General features: G+C 33.9%; 3 protein-coding genes and 1 long non-coding RNA gene across 4 annotated transcripts; 2 read left to right on the top strand and 2 right to left on the bottom strand.

Moving 5' to 3' along the window:
* The first annotated feature begins 3,021 nt into the window (after positions 1-3,021).
* LOC133699584 (uncharacterized) lies at positions 3,022-4,692 on the top strand. Its single transcript, XM_062122885.1, has 3 exons — positions 3,022-3,592; positions 3,814-3,969; positions 4,143-4,692. The coding sequence occupies exons 1-3, from the start codon at positions 3,068-3,070 to the stop codon at positions 4,281-4,283; spliced, it is 822 nt and encodes a 273-aa protein (XP_061978869.1). The 5' UTR covers positions 3,022-3,067; the 3' UTR covers positions 4,284-4,692.
* A 434-nt stretch (positions 4,693-5,126) lies between these two features.
* Positions 5,127-10,861, bottom strand: LOC133699580 (receptor-like serine/threonine-protein kinase SD1-8). Its single transcript, XM_062122878.1, has 7 exons — positions 9,592-10,861; positions 6,805-6,939; positions 6,505-6,692; positions 6,186-6,396; positions 5,858-6,095; positions 5,617-5,767; positions 5,127-5,526 (listed from the first exon to the last, which is right to left on the bottom strand). The coding sequence occupies exons 1-7, from the start codon at positions 10,859-10,861 to the stop codon at positions 5,215-5,217; spliced, it is 2,505 nt and encodes an 834-aa protein (XP_061978862.1). The 3' UTR covers positions 5,127-5,214.
* On the top strand, positions 10,259-11,007 carry LOC133699587 (uncharacterized). Its single transcript, XR_009843299.1, has 2 exons — positions 10,259-10,392; positions 10,472-11,007. It is a non-coding gene; the product is annotated as an uncharacterized LOC133699587 (long non-coding RNA).
* Positions 11,008-15,429: 4,422 nt separating this feature from the next.
* LOC133699578 (G-type lectin S-receptor-like serine/threonine-protein kinase B120) lies at positions 15,430-19,023 on the bottom strand. The gene is made up of 7 exons (XM_062122876.1): positions 17,727-19,023; positions 17,169-17,276; positions 16,842-17,080; positions 16,544-16,754; positions 16,195-16,432; positions 15,965-16,112; positions 15,430-15,856 (listed from the first exon to the last, which is right to left on the bottom strand). The coding sequence occupies exons 1-7, from the start codon at positions 19,021-19,023 to the stop codon at positions 15,578-15,580; spliced, it is 2,520 nt and encodes an 839-aa protein (XP_061978860.1). The 3' UTR covers positions 15,430-15,577.
* Between the last annotated feature and the right edge of the window lie 4,162 nt (positions 19,024-23,185).

The raw sequence follows: 23,185 nt of genomic DNA on the forward strand, positions 1-23,185 counted from the left end.
AGATTCAAATGCTTTAAGATAGAAGGATAGAATGAAAGCAGTCATGTCCGCCTATCTTCCATTTATCATAATCAAAAGAGCTGGTTTGGAAGATCTAATAAAAATAATCTACTAACAAGTTATAAACTTGAAAATAAAAATAAAAATAAAAAGATGAGTTCAACAACTCACGGAGTAGATAACATTTAATAAACATACATGAGATAATACAATAATAAGGAATATATATACAAATATGACTTTAGGTTCTTATAAAAAAAATTCTCAAATAGATCATAACAAGAATATTATAAGGTAAAGCTCGTTAAAAAATCAAAATGTAATAAGTATATGGCTTCGTACTGTGGGATGATTGGTCCACACAGGTTGATGACTCCCCTGACCAACTATGGTTTTATATACGATGTGCATAAAGACTAACACTACCACGTTAGAATATGTATTATGACTAGCATACCATATGTTCATATCATAATGAAACAAACATATTCACATCTCAAGGCTCAACTTGTGACATTAATCAAATAAAGAGCTATCAATTTAAAAGTCAATTCAAAAGTACATGTTGGCTTATATCAAGAATTTAAATTCAACAATTAATCATACTTTATCGTAATAAGGTTAATAATCAAAATATCTATTATCAAGAAGCACAATCTAATTCGTATTAACAATTCAAATATTTATATTATTTTTTATGCATATGAAAAATTATCCACTTACTTGAGTCAAAAGCGAACAAAACTTGAAAGCAGATACCGAAAGCAATCATATTGATGTTCTGTAGGTAGAATATCGGAATTATCTGAATATAAAATGAAACATATTCCAAAACAACTCGTACAACCTATTTAATATACTTAACTAAAAGTCTAATTTATAACCATATATGTTTATCAATCAACCTAGTTATTTTTTTTTTTAAATCAAAAAATTAAATGGTTTTCTTGAAATTTAATTCAAAAGAAAACAAATCATAAAACTTGATAATTCACCAAATAACCCTTAATTATTCATCAAACCAATCTAAAAAACTAAGATTATAGCTAGGGACCATTCTGAATTTTTCTCAGATTTTTAGGGGTCAAATTGTAATTTTATCTAATTAAAGGACCAAACTAAAAATATCATAAATTCACAACTATATTGAAATTTTGCCCATAATTCATCCTCGATTCTATCCATAATTTCAAATTATGCTCTAGGGATCAATCTGTAATTTTTCCAAAATTCAAAGACTAAACTATAATTTTTACAAATTAAAGGACCAAATTGAAATTTTTTTATTTTCAACTTCGAGACCATATTGTCCAGATTTTGAGCAAGGGTTTTTTTCCTCAATATTCTTACAGCCAACACATCAATTAAACCAATAAATCTCAAAATCATTAGTCCTAATAAAATCATTTAAAATTCAATCAATTAAACCATTATCCAAAACATTTCAATCAACTCATCAATTAAACAATCTTCAAAATCCTAGTGTTCAATAAATTCAAAAATCTCAACTAATAACAACCCTTATATATATATATATATATTAAAGCATAAACCTTCCTTAACAACTTATTTTTTATATTTTTCTTTTCTTTTCTCTTTTTTTCTCTCTTTTCTCTAATTCTCTTTCTCTTTAATTATTTTTTTTTTATCTCTTTCTATTTATATTTATCAATTTTTTATTCAATTACTATAATACTCCTCATTTATTTATATTTATTGTCTAAGCCTCTAAGAGCTTAGTTGCCTTTTCCTGGTAAATCGTTATCTTTTATTATGAAAACATCACACCACCGGATATTTAACTAAATTAATGAGATTAAGCAAAATAGTTAGAAAGATGACATTGGTTCCTGCATCGTTGGAGATATAGTCAACAGTGCTTCTTATGGATAAATTGTGATTGCCTTTACAAAATACTGTAAGACAAACAGGAAACCAATCCGGTGTCAAAGAATTTATCCCTTTGTTTTAGAGTCATATACTGCAAATTTCTTGTTTTCCTCTCCCCCCCCAAACAGAAAACCAATTGTGATTTCCTGTTAACCATTATTCGGCTTGAAACCAATTTATCCATCAACTAAGCAGCACTGTTGACTATATCTCGAACAATGCAAGCACTAATGTCAAAATATATAGCAGACATGACTGAAGATTGAATATCTGTACAAGGAAACCGCCAAATGGGATTCATAATAACTCTATATCTGTTTGAACTAATTTCCTTTCAACAGTTTCACGTTCAGATTCTTTACAATGGGAATATTCAGAGAAAGAATCGCTTCTATATATGTATGCATGAATGGCAAAGAAAAAACAGAAACTATGGCATATCCGTATCTAGGGCAACCTGTTCCTGGCTATGCTCGAACTCAGTACAGATGCAGAAAAAACAGAGTGCAGCGAAACACAGTGAATTGAGGAAGCAAGAGATCCTTACAGCATTCAAAAACCTCCTAAGATCATGCAGCAGAAAGAGGAATCAACATCGAAGTACATGAAACACAAAAAAAAGTGAGAAAGTTGCCAAGCTAGACAACCCCTTAGAAGAACACCTTTTTTTCCAAGCTCCCTCCTCTGCTTGTGCATATTCTCCTTCTACCTCCCTGTCTCTTCCTCTTCCATAAAACGTACAAGGCAACTAAAACCAACAGAAGAACCACTGAGGTTGTTGATGCTGAGAAGATGATCAGTGTCACTTTCTGTAAGCATCCACGACTAAACGGTAAGGATCATCAATTTGATTGGAAATAAATTAATTCTTCTAATTGACTAGTCTTATATACCAATTCAAAGATCCCATAAAGGCCCACCTAACATAACTGAACTATTTTACAGTTATCAACTTGGCGCGAAAACAAACTACCTCCTTCACCAATCTTCTTCTGCCACCTCATCACTAAACCCAAAAAACAGCAACGTGTCATCCTACTATTGGTATTCCAATGTCCCTTCTCAATCTATATATGATCCCCCACTTAGAGCTACGCCTCCTATTCTTGATTTCTTTCCTTAGCCTTCCAAGAGAGAAAGAAAGATCAGAGAGAAACGACGCAGAGAGATCATAGAAATGTGCGACTTTAATCTTCAAGAATTCCAAATCCCCGCAGCCAACAACTTTGAAGATGAATCCATTGATTTCTCTCTTCTCCGCCTTGACCCATCTACCAACAACCACCACCACAGTACTCCTTGCACTACTTGTGGCTGCTCTGCCTCTTACTCTTCCAACAAACGCAGGTCTCCTGACCATAACCCACAAGACCAACTCACAAAGAAACCCAAGAAACTGTTTGTTGAACCCCATGAAACCACCACTACTAACGAGAACAACAATGTCGCTAATTCTGTATCCGGTTTCTCCAAGATTCTCCAACCCATTTGCAGTACTGACCCTGTCCTCCGCCGCTGCCTTTCTGATCCTTGTTCCCCGCCAAATGTGGCCAACTTGGTCGCACAATCGCCACCGGGGAGTTCTAAGAAGGGAAGTGCGTCTCTGCCTCCAAAGCCACCGTTGAGAAGATCAGTGTCAGACCTGTCTCCTAACAAGAGCCTTTCAAGGTCTTCAAGTTCCAATGGAAGTTCCAGTTTCAAGGTTGGTAGTAATTCTTGATTAGTTTCTGTTGTAATTGTCTTAATCTGCATCTTTTAATTAAGTTTTGATAATGATGATAAAAAGATTCTTGGAAATGTGATTCTTGGAAATTTTCCTTTTAAATATTTTTTTTTTTTTTTGGATTCTTGGGATATAGAGAGGATTTTGTGGCTTTAAGATGATTATAATCGAGGGTTTGGGGAATTTATGGTGATTAACAGTGGCTGAAGAAGATGAGGGATAGCATGAAGGAAATAAATCAATGGTGGGACGAAATTATGCCCGATACTGATGAAGTTTTTGCTGAGCCATGTGATTTTGAAGAAGAAGCTGAGAAATTAGGCTCTGAAGATAACCCTACTGATGCAACTGAAAAGGTAAAACTGTTACCCTTAATTTCTTCGTTTGTCCTGACACGAAAATGAACTTATGATTCTTGTGTTTCATTACTGAGTTGTCGATTCTTTTCGACTGTTTGATGATTTTTGTTAAATTGGAGTGTGTTATGATTTTATTTAATGAAAGATTGTGAATAATATGTTTGATGCAGAGTGATTCAATGAAAGATTATGAAGAATCTGTTTGTGTGGAGAAATCTGGGGATTGCTTCATCGTTCATTTCAAGTGTCCCTGCGGCAAACGATATCAGATCCTTCTCTCTGGAGGGAACTGTTACTACAAAATCATGTAGAATGTGCAGCTGATTCGCCTAAAAAGGCTGATATTAGGTACTGATAATACTTGTAAAGTTGCACTCAATAGTCTCTATGTTTCTTATTCAAAGTTCTAATCTTCTGTGTTTCAGATTTTTTCAGGATGATTTTGTAGACAAGGCTATGATTCTGATGCTGTGATAATTCTTCTTAGGTCATAATTTGGCTTTTTTGATTGATATTGTTGATAGTATTCATTTACTCTATAGTCTAATTTGCTCTGGATGAATTACTTTTCATCTGAGTGCGTTGTGTTTTTACCAAATTGGATAGGAAATTAGTCTGTCAAGTTAGAATCTGCAAAGAGAGATGGAAAATAGATCCTGAATGTACTTGTTAAGATTCTTGTCTTCTGTTTCCTGGTTATGAACAGTAATTTCTTTTACACGTTCCTTTTCGGACGCCTTACAAATATGTTTCTGGCCTGTAGCTAGATTCCAAGAGTGTCTGCCGGCAATCTTAAATCTGTAATGTCGATCAGAAACGGGCTTTAATTTCTTGCATCGGTTGACACTCTAATCATCCTGAATTCTCAGACTAGGCTACTTGTTAATGCTCAAGAACAGCGAATTGCAGCCCTTGATGTAGCACTCAAAAAGTGATGAGACACAAATATGCTAGATGGGATCTAATCTTTCTGAATTCCTTGTGTTATTGATTTACATGTCAAGCAAACTACAGCATTTCATAACTTCATGTTTGTGTTTCGATTTTTATGCGCACTTGTGACAAAACAACGTATCCAAGGTTGCTTATAGCTTGTATAAACTATAAATTAAACATGGATTTCCCACACTAGTTATCAAAAGGAGATGCACCAATACACAAAAACTGTAAATCACAACAAATGGTGAGGTATAACAAAATCTATGAATATACAAATATGCTAGAAGAGTTCTACAGTTTCTTTTACCTAGCATCTAGCACTGTAACTGTAACTTGGTTTACAGTGAATGATTCATCTTGTTTGCTTGAAGAGGAATCAGTTTCAAAAGGATTCCTTCCAAGGCAATAACCAGGAGTTTTAGGCTGGGGCATTGATGCAGTTTCACTGCTCAACATCAACACCGCAGAAGCCATTGTTGGTCTATCTTCTGCTCGCTCTTGGACACATAAAAGGCCTACTTGTATACATCTCAAAACTTCACTAGGGCTATATGAACTGCCAACTGATATATCTAACACTTCCAATCCATTCCCATCTTTCCACTGCCTCCACACCTGCAATATTTCAAGTTCAATGTTTGTCGATCAATAAGTTTCTCATTTTCAATGAGAAGTGACGCCACTGAAATGCACTTGTATACTTACATTCCCAAGAAGGTTAAGTTCACTGTTTGAGTGATAAAACCCCCTGTTCTTTTCCCCGCATACAATCTCCAAAACTAAAACTCCGAAGCTGAAAACGTCTGATTTCACTGAGAATAGCCCATCCATTGCATATTCCGGAGACATATAACCACTACGTTTAACCAATATGACAGTTAGATAAGAAGAGGAAAGTGAGGTTTGCAGCCTTAAGGCAGTAAAGAAATCTAGTTGTAGTACTTACTATGTTCCCACTATCCTCCTGGTGTTTGCTTGTGTTTGATCTCCACCAAATATTCTAGCCATGCCAAAGTCTGATATTTTTGGAGTCCATTCCCCATCAAGCAGAATGTTGCTTGCTTTGAGATCCCTGTGGATAATTCTAAATCTGGAATCCTGATGTAAATACAGAAGTCCTCTAGCAGTCCCACAGATGATGTTGAAGCGCCTCTGCCAATTTAGTAGAGAGCTTTTTGCCTTATCTGTAACAATATTTTTACCAAAATAAGTAGCTTGAATTCAAATCTAATCAATGAGATGCACAAGAGAACCAAATGTTAGAGGGGACTAACTGAATAGAACAGAATCCAGGCTTCTGTTTTCCATGAACTCATAAATAAGAATCTTCTCATCTATCTCAATGCAGCAACCGAGCAGTCGAACAAGATTTCTGTGTTGAAGCCTTGCAATTAACCTGACCTCATTCTTGAATTCTTCTGTTCCCTGACCAGACTTCTTTGACAGCCTCTTGACTGCTACTTCTTGGCCTTCTACTAGCCTACCCTGGCATTGTCACATACTTTCTGTCAGGGTCACGCATTTGGTCTGCATTAAAGCTACTGATAATCGTTCCAAATTCTTTCCCTACATTATCTTAACAATAGAATTTACCTTGTGAACACAACCAAAACCACCTTCTCCTAGTTTATTTTCGTCACAGAAATTGCCGGTAGCTGCTGCTATTGTACTAAAATCAAACAGTGGCAGTTCTAGTTCATCTGTGCTTTTTTCACCAGAGTAGTCTTTCTTATTTATAACCACCTCATTTAACAATAAATCTTGGCTTCTCTCTTGAGGACCTGGTTTTAGAGATAGCAAGACAAATTCATCATAGATGAACATAATACAGTAACTACTTCTTTTTATACAAATTTTTCGCCTTACTGAGTTCTTGAATCAATTTTACATTACCTTTCTGCTGTGTTCCATTACATACACTCAGCAATCTCTTCCTCTTCCATATGGAAAAGCCAGTTAGTGATAGTATTAAAATGCCAATGCCAACAGCAATGCAAATAATTATAGTGTCTGCACTCCCTCCATCACCTGACAAGAACAGATTTGTTATTAGTCCTGGTCATTTGGGCACAATTTCACCAAAATGTACGAGCTCGAGGATGATTGTTATCCTTCTTTAGTCCAAATTCATGTCTTGATTCCACTACATTATGCCAAGGGTGTTTGTTGCCTTGACTTGAAGATCCTACGAGGCTTAAGATATTCATTCACTTGCGTTTTCTAAATCAATCACCCTCAATTTTTTTTCCAGTTTAGTTAAGACCATGTTAGAAATGCGGACACTTGACCTAACATTGACTAACAAGTAGCCATTATAGGTCCAGCGCATGGCCATGGAAACAAGTGTCCTTGTGGGTCACCTACTTGCTTTTCTGCCGTGGCTTTCTTTCACAGTGAGAAAGTCTTCATTCTAGCCATGATTTCTGCAAACTATTATATGTAGTTTTCAGCTCTAAGAATCAACCAAATGGCTGCTTGATAACCATATCTTACTTGAGAAATGTTGTGGAAAAAAAGCATCCACATGCTTGGAGGCCAGCTCATCATTTATTGTGAAAACTTGTATTCATAGTAGTTATGGTTATGCATGAATCTAATTAAGACTCGATAAAAGATATAATCTGTAAAATTAATAAAAAAAAACACTCTAATCTTAATCTTATATTATTAAGTGTTTCGTAATGCAGTGTAGATTGTTTTTTAAAAATATTTTTTAATTAAAAATATATTAAAGTAATGTTTCTTACATCGATATATCAAAATCAATAAAAAAATAATTTAAAAATAACAGCAAAAAAGAAGAAGGTAGAAGCTCATATGATACCGTGACAAAAGAAAAATAGAGGGAAATCATCTTGATGCCTTGAGAATTTTCAAAAGTTAAAAAGTACCCTAATCTTATACCATAAAGAAATGGGGGGAAATCATCCCAATGCCTTGATGGGATTTAAGAAAAGATAGCAAATCTAACCCATGCATTTCTTTGTCAATTTTTCTAATCTCTCAAAAGTTCCAAAACTGACTTTAGAGGATTAAATTGAAAAAAAAAAAAAACAGTGGGTCCAAATTAATAATTATTAATGGTGATCTTGATTTTGTAAAGAAAAGGGATGAAAAGGACTCCCAAGTTTGTAACCCAATAGGAACCTACAAATTCAACAATGTCGGCCCATCACCGCTGGGATTATTTGGACCCAACTTTTAATCAAATGGGGCCTACGTGAAAATCCTTAAAAAAAGAAAAAAAAAATCATTTAGAGATGGGACACCTTTCATAAAGAGGACAGCGATAGCCTATTCTCACAATTATACAAGCATATGACCATCACAGCCATCTTTATTAATACTCGAATTCTAACTATGGTCAAATAACTATAGTTAGTTATCAAATTTGGTTTCGAGACTTGGAAAAAAAATGAATTTAAGTTATCGAATTGATTAATAAGTCATCAAGCAGATGTAGAAAAACTATTTTTTTTAATTAAAATAATGTTTTATTTTTTATTTAAAAAATTATTAATATTTACCTGACCATATTTAAACGAGATTGACCAGTTTACTACAAACTTTGTAAAGAAAATCAGGTTAATTCATCTAAAAACTAGTTTCAAGTTGAACTTTAAATCCTAATTTTTTTAGTTAACACACCTTATTAGATCATATATAATAACTAAGCCGATAAGACATATTGAACCAACCATCAAAGAGACTTATTAGCTAAATTTCTAGTTTTTAGTTTAATTGTTATCAAGCTGAAATATTTGAAAATATAATAACAATTATTTTTTAAAATATCCATTCAAACAATAATAATAAAAAAAAACATTAATAATTTTAACCAAATAAACACACACATACATGTGTGTATGCATGGGCGTGCGTGTAACACACTTGACCACCCAACCATGTGATGCATAAATTTTGTCTTTCTTTATTTGCTTCCAAGATTACGGGGACCCTACCCCAAGGGTACCATCACAGTCGGCGGGTGATGTAATTGGTCCATTCAAACACTTGGAGCCCACTCAGGAGTGGGATCCAAACAATGGACGGCCAGGATTTAAAAACAAAAAAAGAAGGTTCATCGATAGCAATCAGTAGAAAATCAAGGCACCAACAATTTGGTTTCTTCTTGATGATATTTACTCGGAATTTGAATAAGATGGCTTTTGCCTTTTTGTTTTCAAAAACAAGCAACGCACAACACCACTCGTGAATCACAAGGTCGGTAGATGCAAATTCATTGATCCATTAATGTAATCGTACGTTCCTTGCACCAACGCATTTATTTCTCAGACCTAAAATTAATTTCCTCTTCTTCCTAGTTAATAATCATCCCAAGTTAATTGTTTCTGCTCAAGTTAGTTCACATAGATTACATTTGTCTTCATGGATTTATGTAGTGAGGGTTGGATCATCATCCATGGCTCCAACATGAATACAGTAAAATTCGATTTAAGATATAGTTATTTATTGTTTCGGGATAAAAAAAAAATGAAAACTGTATGTATGGATAGAAAATCTCTATTGATTTAACTAACTAGTGATTTTTCATGTGAATCAACTCCTAGACAATCATATATTTCCTATCCAACTTCCACTATTTATAAGAATTAAGGAATTTTTTTTTTTAAAAAAAAAAAGTAGTAGAAACGAAAAAAGAGAGAGTTATGAACATACCTATATCGGAAGCTGCCAATCTAACAAAAAGATCTTGTCCACCTTCTGGATATTGTCTCAAATCAAAGAGCTCTCCGGTCCAAATCACACAGCCAGACCCGCCATTGCTGATATTTGAGTTGGCGTAAGCAGTACAAGAACAATTCCTTGAGCACAACAATTCACAATTCTTAAGGCTCATACTCCTGTCCACAAATGATGTTGTGCTCTGTGGCAATTTCATGTTCTTCATGTGCAGAAATTTATCTTTCAAGCACTCCAGATCTGTCTTCCTAACACACCCACCTGACCCATCTCTCAAATCCCATGCCTGATGATTCCTAGGCTGAAAACCCTTCAAGCACTTGCAAACTGGTGATGCATTCGAGTCACAAATACCATATGCACCACATTCTCTGTAGTTGTCACACTGATCTTTTGGTGCGTACCAAAATTTATTCCATTGTTGTGTCTCTGGAATCCATGCAAATCGTTGGAGCAGCCCAGATGAAGTAACTGTCAATCTTGAATATAAATTCTTGGTTGCTATGTGAAACGAGTAATATACCTCATCTTGCTCAGTTACAAAATTGAAACTCAGGTAATCAACAGGCTTCATCTCTGGTACACCACTAAATCTTTGTCCATTCCATGGCCCGCTTCTATACTCAATTTCATGATCTTTCCACAAGAATACTTCAGGGAATCCATGATACTCTAGCTTGAAAGAGAAATCACCTGTACCAGGATCATCGCTGCTTTTCCAGGAACTCAAGTACCTGTCTAGACCCGTGTTCAGATCCCAGCCTAACTTCATGTCAGGTAATAAAGTATCAGTTGGATAGTCAAAGCTTTGCCACAAAAACTGACCACTTTCACTTTCTTGCTCTTTCAATACAAGGTTTCCTGAATCTAGCAACTGCATAACTGGGTTTCGCGCATTGGTTTGGTTGGATGACCATACGACTTTCCCAGCTAGATCAAATAGAGCAATGCTTTGATTGAAGATTTTGAAGGTTCCAGAGGAGTTTGAAAGAGGGTTGTCTCTGTTAGCAACCCACACATAAGTTCTTGGTATGTTCTTGTACCATATCCCCACATACCAGTTTCTTGAATTGCCAGGAGTGAAGAATCCAAGCTCAAAGCCCTGGCTTGTGGAGATGAGAGTTTGGCCATTTATGAGAGATTGTGTTGCTGTTAAGGTGTCTAAAGATGAGGCAAATTTTGAGGAGAAGAGAGAAAGGAAAGTGATGAAGAAGAACAGAGTGGTTGTGCCATAATGGTGCCTCATTGTTTTAGATTTTATGCTTCACTAATTTGGTCTCTCTCTGTGTCTCTAGTGTGTGTTTACAGGCATTTTGCTTTCTTCATCTCGAAGATACTTGGTGATGGTTGCTAGGAAGAGAAGAAAAAGGAGAAATTGTCTTGTTCTTGAAAGCATGTGTTTTTTTTTTTAATTTTTTTTTAATTGTGGACACTTTTGCTTTTTTGAATGTATTGGTCTGCTTTATTTTTCTTTGAAAAGGCTACATCAATATTTTAATTTTCAACTTTCTTTTTATTATAGTTTTCTTTTTCGGTGCTTTTAAAAATATATTTGTCTTGTTTTATATTTATATATTAATAATATTTTTTAATAATTTAATATGTTAATATAAAAAATTTAAAAAAATCTGAATAAACAAAAAATATTTTTTAAAAAAATCTTATACCACAATATCAAATATTCTTCTTTTAAGTATAGTTTCTATGTAAATTCATCATTCTGATTTAATTAAATGTGAGTTATTTATGTTGGGACTAGAAGGTTTTTTCTGAATTTTATTTCTCATAACTTAATATTATAATTTAAATTCCCATACCATAATCATCAAGTCAGTCCATTAAATCAGATCAATATTTAAAATGAAAAAAGAAAAAGAAAAAGAAAAGAGAGAGAGCATAAAACACATGCATGTGGTATGTCTGGGCCTAATCAGGGCTTCTTCAAGGATTTAACGAGCGAGATGAATGGGAGGAGGTGACCTAACTTTCAACTTCTGCTTTCTGTAGAATATTTTTGGTGGAAGAGTAAACACTATGCATGAATGGCATTGGACTTGTGACTGTGAAAGGGTCTTCGTTAATATTACAAAGCTTGGATGATCCTTTTTTTTTAACTTTCTTAAATCCTAATACATCCTCCATGTGTAATTAATTTATTTATTTTAAAAAAAGCTAAAAGATCTGGTGAAATTTTTGCGGACCAAGTCATTATCACAGTAGATTATGATAATTTCTTTTTAATTTATTTTTTATTAAATTATTATTAGAGAATAATATAAATCATATTTGAAACTTCACCTAAAAACTTAAGCTATTGAGTTAAGATGGTTCTTTGACATGGTATCAGAGATTTAATGACTAAACGATCACGAGTTCGAATCTCACCATCTCTATTTATTTGATAAAAATTAAGCATAAGATAATGTAAATCTGTGCAAGTTTAAAGCTCCAAGAGCTTTAACTTAAAAGGGTGTGTTAAAAAATAATATAAATCATATTTTGGGACTTTACCTAAAAGTTTAAGTTATTGGATTGAGATGGTTCTTTGAAAATTATGATATTGTCAAAAAAATAAAAAGAATTCGATAGTAGATTGATGTTTATTTTATAAAAAAAGAATTTGGTTTTTTTGTTTATAAAAACATTAAGAATAAGAGAAATAAAATTGAAAGTGAGGGAAAAATAGAATCTCTTTTTAACTTGGCACTGTTCACTCAGAGATTTTAGTGAAAAATGCCTCGAGATTTTTTTTCAATTTTTATTTGATCCTTTTAATTTAAAAATTATATGTTTGGTTCAAAATTAAGCCCTCGAGAATTCTTATATCATTGCATCTTTAATTAAAGGAAAATATTTTTTTTCCCGAGGCTCGAGTTGATATCGACCTTGAAAGGGGTGACGAAGATAGCATTAAATTACCAAACCAAATGGTTGGACCAATTCTTGAATTAGAATTTGTGGTTGAGACTGCAAGTCATGTTGTTTTATTATTTTTGGATTGTATTTTTCTATCATTTTCATTAATTAATTTTCCGAATTTAGTGAGACAATTCAACGGCTTCGTAGACTTGTAAACTGCTATGTAATGCCAATAATTTGATATAAATCTCGATCGAGTTATAGCTTGTCTTTATTTAGTAAAATAAAAAATAAAAACTCCCTTTTGAATGTGACTTTGGCAATGTCTACTCCAATTTGGTGATAAACAAGTGATTTATTTTTCCTCAAGTGTTGATGATCATGACTTGGTGATGTGAACTTTCTGCAGCTACACCGTTGTCCTTGTACTTAGGCAGCAATCATACCTTATATTTCCTTAATTAAATCGTGGATTAGATTATTTAAGACAATTCTAAGGAATTGAAGCTGCAAGCAATAAGAAAAATCGGGAAAATCTCAATTTAATCCTTACGTCCCGAAACAAAATATTTTATCAACTGGGTCCCTACAATTTCTCTCATTGCGTCCTTTTATAAGAGAACTTGAAAGAAAAGGTAAAAAACATGGATAGAATGACCCAACCATAGGGACAAGATTGATAAAACTTTTTATCCTAGGATTCAACAGAGAATTGAGCAATGTATTCAAGGCTTATTTTAGATTTCTCAGAAAATCTCGTTATACAGGTAAACTGGAGAAATTTCATAAAAACATGAATCCAATCCTTGAAATATTTCATAAACAAGTTGTTTGTTAGTGCCATAAACATGTATGCCTTTAGCTCATAATCAAATTCAACATAGCAATCATTGAAGCTAAGAAGTCAATTAAAAGGGATAAAACATCACTTCAAGTCATGTGCTGCCTCTCAAAATAATTGAAATAAAGAGATCGCCATATTCATCACGGAAGCAACTCTGTTGTGTATGATATTCTTTTTCTTGCGTACAAACTATATAGATTCTTGTTTATTTTCGTGTTTGTATTGGATTTTGATTATTTTTCTCATCATCTGTCAACAAAACTGAGTTGATCTCATCTCCCTGTCCAATTATTTATGAATAATATTATATCTCAATCCAATATGTTTGTTAAACATTTGACAATGACAATTGACTAATTAGTCTTCTCAATATTTGGTTTAAATTAAATTAAATTAATGTAAGAATTTCTGATCAAATTATTAGTAATAACTAGTAAAATTCTTGGCTGCAATATTTCATTAATTAATTCTAGATTGCTGGTTAGCCAAGGGTCATATTTTCAGAGTCCAACAAATGGACTTGTATGACTATTAATTCTTGCCTTACCACCTACCTAAATTATATTCAACAAAATGCCAACCATGTGAGAATTTTCTTCTTTGTTCTTGTTCGTTTCATTTGGAATATTAATTTATCAATTTACAGACCCCAAGACTCCATATTTGAAATCAAAGTCTTTTACATTTCTCTCTAGTAATTCACTAAATATATCGTTACTGTAGAAAGGAATATATATCTATAAATCCAAAGTGATCAATTTGTTAAACGTCAATCCGTTGATCTGTTCTGAAAATCGAAGAGATATATTTAAACGTAAACTAATTCGAGCATACATATATCTTACTCGAAGTCAAACTGAAAGGGAATAATTGGAAGAATAAAGCTAAGTTTGTCCCAGATGCTTTGTTTATAAACGACGAAAATATTGTCCTTGGCAAATTGATGAGCTTCTTCCGATGAATTATAGAATCTGTAGGACCAAATGGTGAAGCTTCCTTGCAAAAACAAAAGAAAATCTTTAGGATTCCTGGCATGCATGCACATCGATTTTCCTTTCAATTTTGGAAAATTCTATATCATGTGCTGGTGTGAAATGAAGAAAGCTCAACCTGTTGACTAATATGATGCACGGCTGCCATTTCAGTCAGCAACAACTAGAAGAAAGAAATATTCAACTTTCATGTTTTTTCTTGTAGTTGCAATATCCCTTCTGTACTCTTACAATAAATCAACTTCACTTTCTAGTTTCTATACAATCTAGGATAGGTGACACTCGTAGGAGTTCGATCGGATTGTTTTTGGTAGAGTCTAAGAGATTTTGGGCATTCATCAAGACTGTAATCCATAGGACAGGTTGAATATATCCTGATCACAGGCTGTATACATAGGACAAGCATACAATAAACATTCTATCTGGTAGAACAAATTATTTACAAATCTTTTGTTCTATGATATGCACCTGAGAGTTGTCAACTTTTTCTAGATCACAAAATTTAATGTTCTATGATCAAACGTTCTTCGATAGGCAGGCAACCTTCTCAACTTATAATAGTAATCGTTTTATACTTACAGGTGGTGATTATCGCAGGATATGCAGTTTTTAAGGATGTGTCACTCATGGTACATCCACATCACATTTCTTCCTTAGTTTGCAACAAGCATTGAAGTCTCATTTTACAATTAAATTGTGGTAAACAATGGTGGCTGGTTTGCACAGATGATTGGGAACAGTTTCTGCTTGTGAAAGAGCTCTTGGCCTAAACCTGTGATGAGTCTGCTCTCAATCCACTACCTCAATGGTTATCGCTGAATTTTCTCCTTAGAGCACATTAAAAGGTTAAATTAAAACAAACAATAGGATCAATTTATAGACCACAAAAAAATGTTTTTGTTTATGTAAGAAATTGATTGACAAAATACCTATACAAATATCATCTCTTTTTTTCCGACAGGACCAACTGTTAATGTTACTGTGCTGTAAGGCTAGTTCGCTAGAGTTAGCTTAATGTTAGATAGAGTTGAATGTGTGTTAAGTGTATTATTTTTTCCAAGTGGTAGGTTACATGGAGCTGAAATTATTGAGAGAAGGGCAGTGGGTAGCAGTCGAAAGTGAGCAGAAACCGGGGCAGTAACAGAGAAGAAGAAACAGCAGCAGTTTGTGTGTTTCTTCCTCCATTGTAAGCCCTTCCTTGTGTGAGTTTTGTACCAGAAAATTACAGCAATGATATGCTACGTCGAAGTGTGTTTTGTGAGTGTTATTAGCTTGACAATGCTACTTCATGCACTTCCAGAGAAATTTCAGGGTCTATAGAGGCCCTGATAGAAGTGAAATTCGGTTGTCTAGGCAATGGAATGTTTGTTGTGCAGCTCTCCAGCATTACCACAACTGATGCCATGCTTGGTCTATGAAGTGCAGAATCTTGCACACACGACATGCCGATTTGTATGCATCTCAGCACTTCGTTTTCATCACATGAATCTCGGATGGAAGGATCAACTATCTCCATTGTCTTACCTTCATTCCAAAGATCCCATGCCTGCAATCAGTCGGAAATTGGATCAGGTGAGTGAAAAAATAGCAGTAAAAAACGTTGTGTTGTATCTCAAACCAGAGCCTAAATTGGTGACATTTTGCATGTACTTACATAAGCAATGAGGATCATGCGTTCTGTTTGACGGAAGCTAGTATTCCTTCGGCCACTCACAATCTCTAGGAGTAGTACTCCAAAGCTATAAACATCAGACTTCACTGAAAATAGGCCTTCCATTGCATATTCAGGTGCCATATAACCACTGCAAGATACAAGTGACAGTCAGAAAAATCATATTGTTGATTAGAGTTTAACACGGGCAATCTCATAGATATCAAACTTACTATGTTCCAACAACTCGGTTTGTGTTTATTTCACTTTGGTTTCCCCCAAATATTCTGGCCATGCCGAAGTCGGAAATCTTTGGGTTCATTTCTTCATCCAACAAAATGTTACTAGCCTTTAGGTCCCGATGAATGATTCTTAGTCTTGAATCCCTATGGAGATAAAGAAGACCTCTGGCAATCCCCTCAATAATTGCGAAACGTTTACTCCAGTCTAATAGAGCTTGCTTCTCGGGATCTGCCATTGCGATCACAGGAATCAGAAACAATTAACAAGCCTGGTACAAATCATTGTTTTGAGCTTTGACAATCCTTTTCTATTAAGCACTAAATATAAGGAAGAACTCACCAAAAAGGAAGTAATCCAGGCTTTTATTTGGCATATATTCATAAATCAGCATCTTCTCATCACCCTGAATGCTGCATCCTAACAATCGAACAAGATTCCTGTGCTGCAATTTGGCAATCAGAATAATTTCATTCTTGAATTCCAGTAAGCCTTGGCCAGAGATATTTGAAAGCCTCTTTACAGCTATTTCCTCTCCTCCATGAAGCTTTCCCTATTAATTAATATGAGCAATACTAAGCTTTAGGACTTGAATTCAGCTTCTGTTATATTCTGATACATGTACAACATAAATACTCACCTTGTAGACGAGGCCAAATCCTCCCTGTCCAAGCTTGTTTTCTTCAGAAAAATTGTCTGTTGCAGCTGCTACACAGTTGAAACTCAACATTGGCAAATCTGAACCATTTACTTGGCTCACTTCTATAACAAGGTCGGCAGATCCAGAAGCATCGGTTGCGAACTCTTTACTTTTGCTGAGATCATAAACTGGGAATTCGCATTTTGTGGATGTGCAAGCTGAGGTAGCCGCTGGCAAAACTGAAGATAAAAATTAAGAAGGTAAGATGTCATTTCTTGATCAAGACGGAAGACATGTCTTAACCAAGCATGAAACTGAGATTCTTACCTTTGAGTCTTTTTTTGAGCATCCACAGAAGCCATATAGATATGGCTAGGAAGGCCAGTCCAGCCAAAACTATTAGTATTATCACATACGTAGGCATCCTGCTGCGACCTATATCGAGAAACAAATCAGAAGATATCCAACATAAAAAGTAACTTGAATAAACTGTTACAGGATTTCATATCTTTTTCTTCATCTAATTCACTTAGTTTATTATCACGACAAACCAGATATACTAACTAGAAACTTGACTCTGCATCTTAACTTTTTCATGATCATGGTCTGCACGTTTTGGGATTTTTGTTAAGACAAAATGATGATCAGAAGAAGTAAACAAACTTGGATTGTGTGTTACAATTTGGAGCTTTCCTGAGGCCATAACTGAGTTGCTAAACCCAGAAAGGACTACTGGATCAAAGACTAATTCAACAGGCCCTTTTATTTTCAATGATGATAGCAATAAACTTGAAGTTGTAATTCTAACTACTTCTATATGAATTCTAATTATAAACTACTAAATCAGTTGAAAAACAATGAACACAACAATGGGAGAGAGTTTACCTAATTCAGAATCTGCGAGACGCAAGTACAGTGTGTCCCCACCTTCGACGGAATGCTGAACATCAATCAAGTCTCCATTCCATATCATGCATTGAATCTCACTGACGTGCGCATATGCCTTACAATAACAGTTATTTAGACACATTTCTCTGCAAGCATCCAAGGAGATCGACTTCACATCTGCAAAATCAGGCAACTTCATGCACCTTACTGTTTTGAACCCATCTTCTCCACCACTACTAGTGTTCCTCTGGCACTGTAAAGGAGACCTTCTTCCACATCCGCCTGACCAATTTCCTAGTCTCCACTGATCTGGATGCCTTGGCTCAAACCCTTCCATGCATCTGCATTTGGGAGATCCTGATGGAGTACAGACTCCAAAATTGCCACAGTAATTGTAATTCTCACACTCTTCAGAAGGTTGTGATTGAATTACTTGCCACGTCTTTGCACTTTCATTCCACTTTTTCGCCTCTTCAAATCCATTCCAAGTTATCTGAAACCTCAAGAATTCAGAATTATCTGATGGATTGTATGTAACATAAAAGTTTCCATCGCTTTCAGGAGAAAACTTAAATCCATATTGGTAAGTGGTAAAAGCTTTCATATACGGAACACCTGAGAATATTATTCCATTCCAGTGCCCACTTCTCCACCTTCTCCTCGATCCCTCCCAAACAACTATCTGCGGTGTTCCGCGAGGATCAACTCCCATGGTGAAGTTTCCTGGTGAAGGATCATTTGCAGATTTCCATGAAGTGAAGACATGAATCTCTGCAGTCCTTACAAGAACTTTCATGGGTGGCAAATAGGTATCGGTTGGATTATTGAAGCTTTGCCAATAGGCTTTATCTGTCTCACCAATACTATCATTGCTCGAGAGAATAAGATTACCTGTAACATCAAGCATCGCTGCTGTGTTACTAGAAACTACTGAAGCATTACTCGACCAAACTGGACTTCCATTTCCATCTGTAACCAACAAATTCCCATCTTCACCTATCCTCAAGACTCCATTGCTACCGGAGATTGGTTTTTCTCTATTAGCAACCCAGATGACAGCCTGATCCTGAATCTTGTAATACCTTATACCAACATATCTTAAACTAGAATTTCCAGGGCTAAAGAATCCCAGTTCAAAGTTCTCATCAACTGATATCAAGGTCTCCCCATCTTTTAGTGATTGGCCTGTTGTGAGTGTATTAGTGGCAGCATGGCAAAAGGGAGCTAGAAACAACAGGGAATAAGAGACCGACAAGAGAAAAACAAGAACTGGGATCATGCTCATGCTGACCATTCTTTACAACCTCTAAGAAAAACAGATTCAGAGAGAATAAAGAACTAGAAAGGCAGAAAAGACGTAAAATAAACAGATTTTGTCAGGGGTTTGACATTCAAAGAAGGAGCTTCCCCTAACGGTGGTTTTGGTGGAAGCTGACTACTCTGTTTACCGAGCTAGGCTGACAAGTTAAGACTTGAAAAGCTTCTTTGACATATGTTTCCAGTAGATCCTTCAACTTTCCATAAACAAAGATATCAAAATTTGTTCCAATCTTTGACCAATAAAGCTTTAAAATGGCATGGAGGGGAGTTTTGGTTGGAAATTGTCAATGAAAGTTCAATGACATTGACATTAGTAGAGACTAACTTATTTTTTATTCTTGTTCATTTCATTTGTACTGTTAATTTATCAACGCACAGATCCCACGACTCCATTTTTGAAATCAAAGTCTTTCAAATTTGTCTCGAGTAATTCACTAAATAGTTACAATTAATACACAAGGAATAAATTTCTATAAATTCAATGGTATGATAGTTAAAGAGATATATTTTATTTTCTTACTTTTAAATTTGAATCTTGAAGAAGCCGGTATATAGACAGAGAACTTTATTATTAATTTTTTAATACATTAAATCGATATGAGAGTGTATTTTTTTAAAATTGTTTAAGAAAAAAACTTAGTCTTGATCGCGCATGTATCTTGTGGTCTTATAAAAATAAAATAAAAATTCAAAGTCAATTAAAAAGGAATAATTGGAAAAATAGAGTGAAGATTGTTCCACGTGATTTGTTCATGACAACAAAAATGTCCTTGGAAAGTTGTTGAGCTTTCGATGAATTAGATTCTGTAGGACCATATGACGAAGCTTTCACGCATGTACTAATTAGCTTTCTAGCAATAGCAAAAGGAAATATTAAGGGTTCCTGGCATGGATACTCATTGATTTCCCTTTCATTTTTGGAATTCATATCCTGTGCTGATGTGATATGAAGAAATCCAATATGATGTATGGCGCCTGCCATTTCAGTCAGCAATAACTAGAAGAAAGAAATATTCAACTTCGGTATTTTTCTCGTAGTTACAAACCTTATTGTACTCTTACAATGAATCAACTTCACTTGCTTTTTGGGATAAGAGACACTCTTTAGGAGTTCGATCGGATTGGTTTTGGTAGAGACCAAATGATTTTGAGCATCCAAGACTGTAATCCATAGAACAAGTTGAATATCCTGATCGCAGGCTGTATAGGAGAAGCGTAAAATGTTATGCATCCACAAACAATTCTCAAGATTACATACTGTGATATACATGTTTTGGCCATAAGATCCAAGCCTAAAATTTAACTCAAATCCAACCGATGTAATTTAGATATATATAAAAAAGTTGTAAGAGAATTATTTTTCTTTCTTCTAATTTTTGTGGTTGTCGTAACCCTCTCCTCATCAAACAAAAAATTTCAGTTTTTTATCTTGAAGTTTTGGGTTCAAGAAAGATAGAAGTAATAAGTGAGTGTTTCCCTTCTATGTTATTTTTTTATTTTTGGATTGTTTATGGAATAATCAATAAAGAAGTTAGGGTTTTATATTGATTTGATGATCTAATGAAATAAGGAAATTTATTGATGTATTATGGTGATTAGTTGAACTAAAACAAACTAGGTTGATGTCTAGATTATGGTTTGTTGAAGAACATAATGTCTTTTAGTTTTGGGTTCTATAAATTGTTCGACTAGTAGGTCAAGATCTTAAAAATCCCAACTATCTGGTCGACCAATTGGTTAATCCGGTCAATTGCTTGACCCTGTAGTGGCGGTTAATTAGGTTTATTATGTTCAATCAGTTTGGATTATGTTCGGAATCGATCGAGTGAATCAGATCAACTTTATTATTACAATTTGGTCTCTAAGTTTAGGGTTTTAATCTTTTATGTTATGTTGCTTTTAGTCTTTTTTTAGTTTTTTTCATATATGATAGAGGTTCTGCTAACGTTTCTCCTAGCAAGCCTCAGTAATCTCCAATTTTGCATTTGTTTATCTTTTTGCTTTGTTTTTCAGTTGAGTGGGATAATTTCTATTATGCATCATGTGTGTGTGTGTGTGTGTGTGTGTGTGTGTGTGTGTGTGTGTGTGTGTGTGTGTGTGTGTGTGTTGGTGTGAAATGATGAGTATTATTGTTATTGTTGATTATATAAGGCTTATTAGTTATTGTTATTATTATTTTGTTTTCTTCTTAAATACTCATCCTATGCTTGTTTGATTTGAACATGGACCATATATCCTTTATATTTGTTCAAACGTTATCATGCTTGCATTTTGAATCTTGATGATAAACCATGAACACAATATTCATGTTATTTGTTTATTTGAGCTCATGATTCTTATTACCCCATTTAGACTATTGTCAAAAACTCCAGACTAATAGAGGGTACTTAGTTACTCTATGCTAACTGTAACATACCTAAAAAAAGTTAATTATTGAGAGCCCCACTTGATAGGAGCACTCACACAATTTAGTGCATCACTAACGTGGAGCACTAAAACAATTATGTCACAACCTGAATTTCAGGTTCATGACTAGCTATATAGGAGCAGTGTCGTAAGAATGGATATATCAAAGAACAATTTATTTAAAAATACATAGCATTTTATAATCTTTCAAAATATTATATTATTAAAAAATAATGAAATTAAATGATAGTTCAAAATTTCTCATAAGTAATTAAAACAAAAACAACAATCTATAATACTCATTACATTGTCAAAATCCAAACTTAATTAAAACAAGGTAATAATAAAGTGTCTAAGATATCGAACAAAAACAATAATCTATAAACTCATTATATTGACACCCGAAGATGATCACTATGAGAGGATCAATCACCACAGACTGGTGTCTCTCTTACTAGATAGGTATACAGAATACTATGTGTATATAGGCTAACTATTCTCTGTTAGCATGAAGTTACTAACAAGTTCTATATCAAGGCATAATAGATATTCGTATAATTATCAAAACAATGTATATCATATCGAATAGAATTTAGTTCAACATAATGCAAGTACAAATTTAAGAATAGATGAGTACGCGAAAAATAAAGCAACATATATAAATATTCAAGAAATTAACTAGTCGTACTCATCATATAATCAACATACATATTTTTATATATATTACATGTATATTAAAGATTATCTTACTCACCTGGAAAATATAAAAGTAAAAGGAATAGTAAATGAAAGATCCAAAAATCCTATTAAGGATTATTAGAAGTATCTACAATAAATATATAGAATATAGAGAAAAAAAAACTTAAAACAACACAAATAAAAGACTCCAATTCATAAAAGGAAACCAGGTTTAGTCTCCTATGTTTACAGACTAAAACGATAATTTTTAAAAATCAGGGACCAAAGCATAATTTTACCATAATTGGATGACCAAATTGTAAATGTCAGAAATAGATAACTATACTAAAATTTTTCCCATAATTCATCCTCAATTCTGTCCAGAATCTCAATTTACGTTCCAGGGATCAAATTGTAATTTTTTCCAGCAAAGTTAAAGCAAATTTCTTAACCCATAATAAATCAATTAAACAAATCAATTTAAAAATCCTTATTTCTATCAACACATAAAAAATCAATCACTTTACCTTAAGTATTTTGTTTTGAAAGAAGGTATGATTTTGATGTTTTATGATTGATTATGTTGGTCAAGTTTGATTTAAGATTTGAAGTTTATGTTGTTAAGATTAATTGATGTGTTATGGGTTAAGACATTTTTTTTAACTTTTCTGGAAAATCTGGATAGCATGGTCTTGAGGTGGAAGATGATGAAATTTTATTTTGGTGTTTAATATGTGAAAAAAAATTACAGTTTAGTCCTTAAACTTTGAAAAATTATAATTTGACCCTTAAATGTATTTTGGGATTCTACGTAGTATTATTATGAGGTTAAGGATGATGAATCTCAGTTTCACAATTGATTTGGAATATTTTTAGTTTAGTCCCTCAATTTTGGGAATTTACATTTTAGTCCTTGAACTTTAAAAAGATTGCATTTCGGTCTCTGATTCATTTCTAGACAGAATTGAGGGTGGTTTATGGGTTAAATTTCAATATGGTTATGTATTTACAGTTTGGTACTCCAATTTTGGTAAAATTACGTTTTAGTCCCT

The sequence above is a fragment of the Populus nigra genome, chromosome 7, assembly GCF_951802175.1.
Source record: "Populus nigra chromosome 7, ddPopNigr1.1, whole genome shotgun sequence".
Lineage (NCBI taxonomy): Eukaryota > Viridiplantae > Streptophyta > Magnoliopsida > Malpighiales > Salicaceae > Populus > Populus nigra.

Bases quoted from the DNA above. Each gene is read 5' to 3' on its own strand.
- LOC133699584 (XM_062122885.1), top strand. From the start codon at position 3,068: ATGTGCGACTTTAATCTTCAAGAATTCCAAATCCCCGCAGCCAACAAC. The intron at 3,593-3,813 runs GTTGGTAGTAAT...GGTGATTAACAG, and splicing joins ATGGAAGTTCCAGTTTCAAG to TGGCTGAAGAAGATGAGGGA. The intron at 3,970-4,142 runs GTAAAACTGTTA...TGTTTGATGCAG, and splicing joins CTACTGATGCAACTGAAAAG to AGTGATTCAATGAAAGATTA.
- LOC133699578 (XM_062122876.1), bottom strand. From the start codon at position 19,023: ATGGTCAGCATGAGCATGATCCCAGTTCTTGTTTTTCTCTTGTCGGTC. The intron at 16,755-16,841 runs GTGAGTATTTAT...ATTAATTAATAG, and splicing joins GATTTGGCCTCGTCTACAAG to GGAAAGCTTCATGGAGGAGA. The intron at 16,433-16,543 runs GTGAGTTCTTCC...TCGCAATGGCAG, and splicing joins CCTGGATTACTTCCTTTTTG to ATCCCGAGAAGCAAGCTCTA.
- LOC133699580 (XM_062122878.1), bottom strand. From the start codon at position 10,861: ATGAGGCACCATTATGGCACAACCACTCTGTTCTTCTTCATCACTTTC. The intron at 6,940-9,591 runs GTATGTTCATAA...TGTTCTTGTCAG, and splicing joins ATTGGCAGCTTCCGATATAG to GTGATGGAGGGAGTGCAGAC. The intron at 6,096-6,185 runs GTTAGTCCCCTC...ATATTGTTACAG, and splicing joins CCTGGATTCTGTTCTATTCA to ATAAGGCAAAAAGCTCTCTA.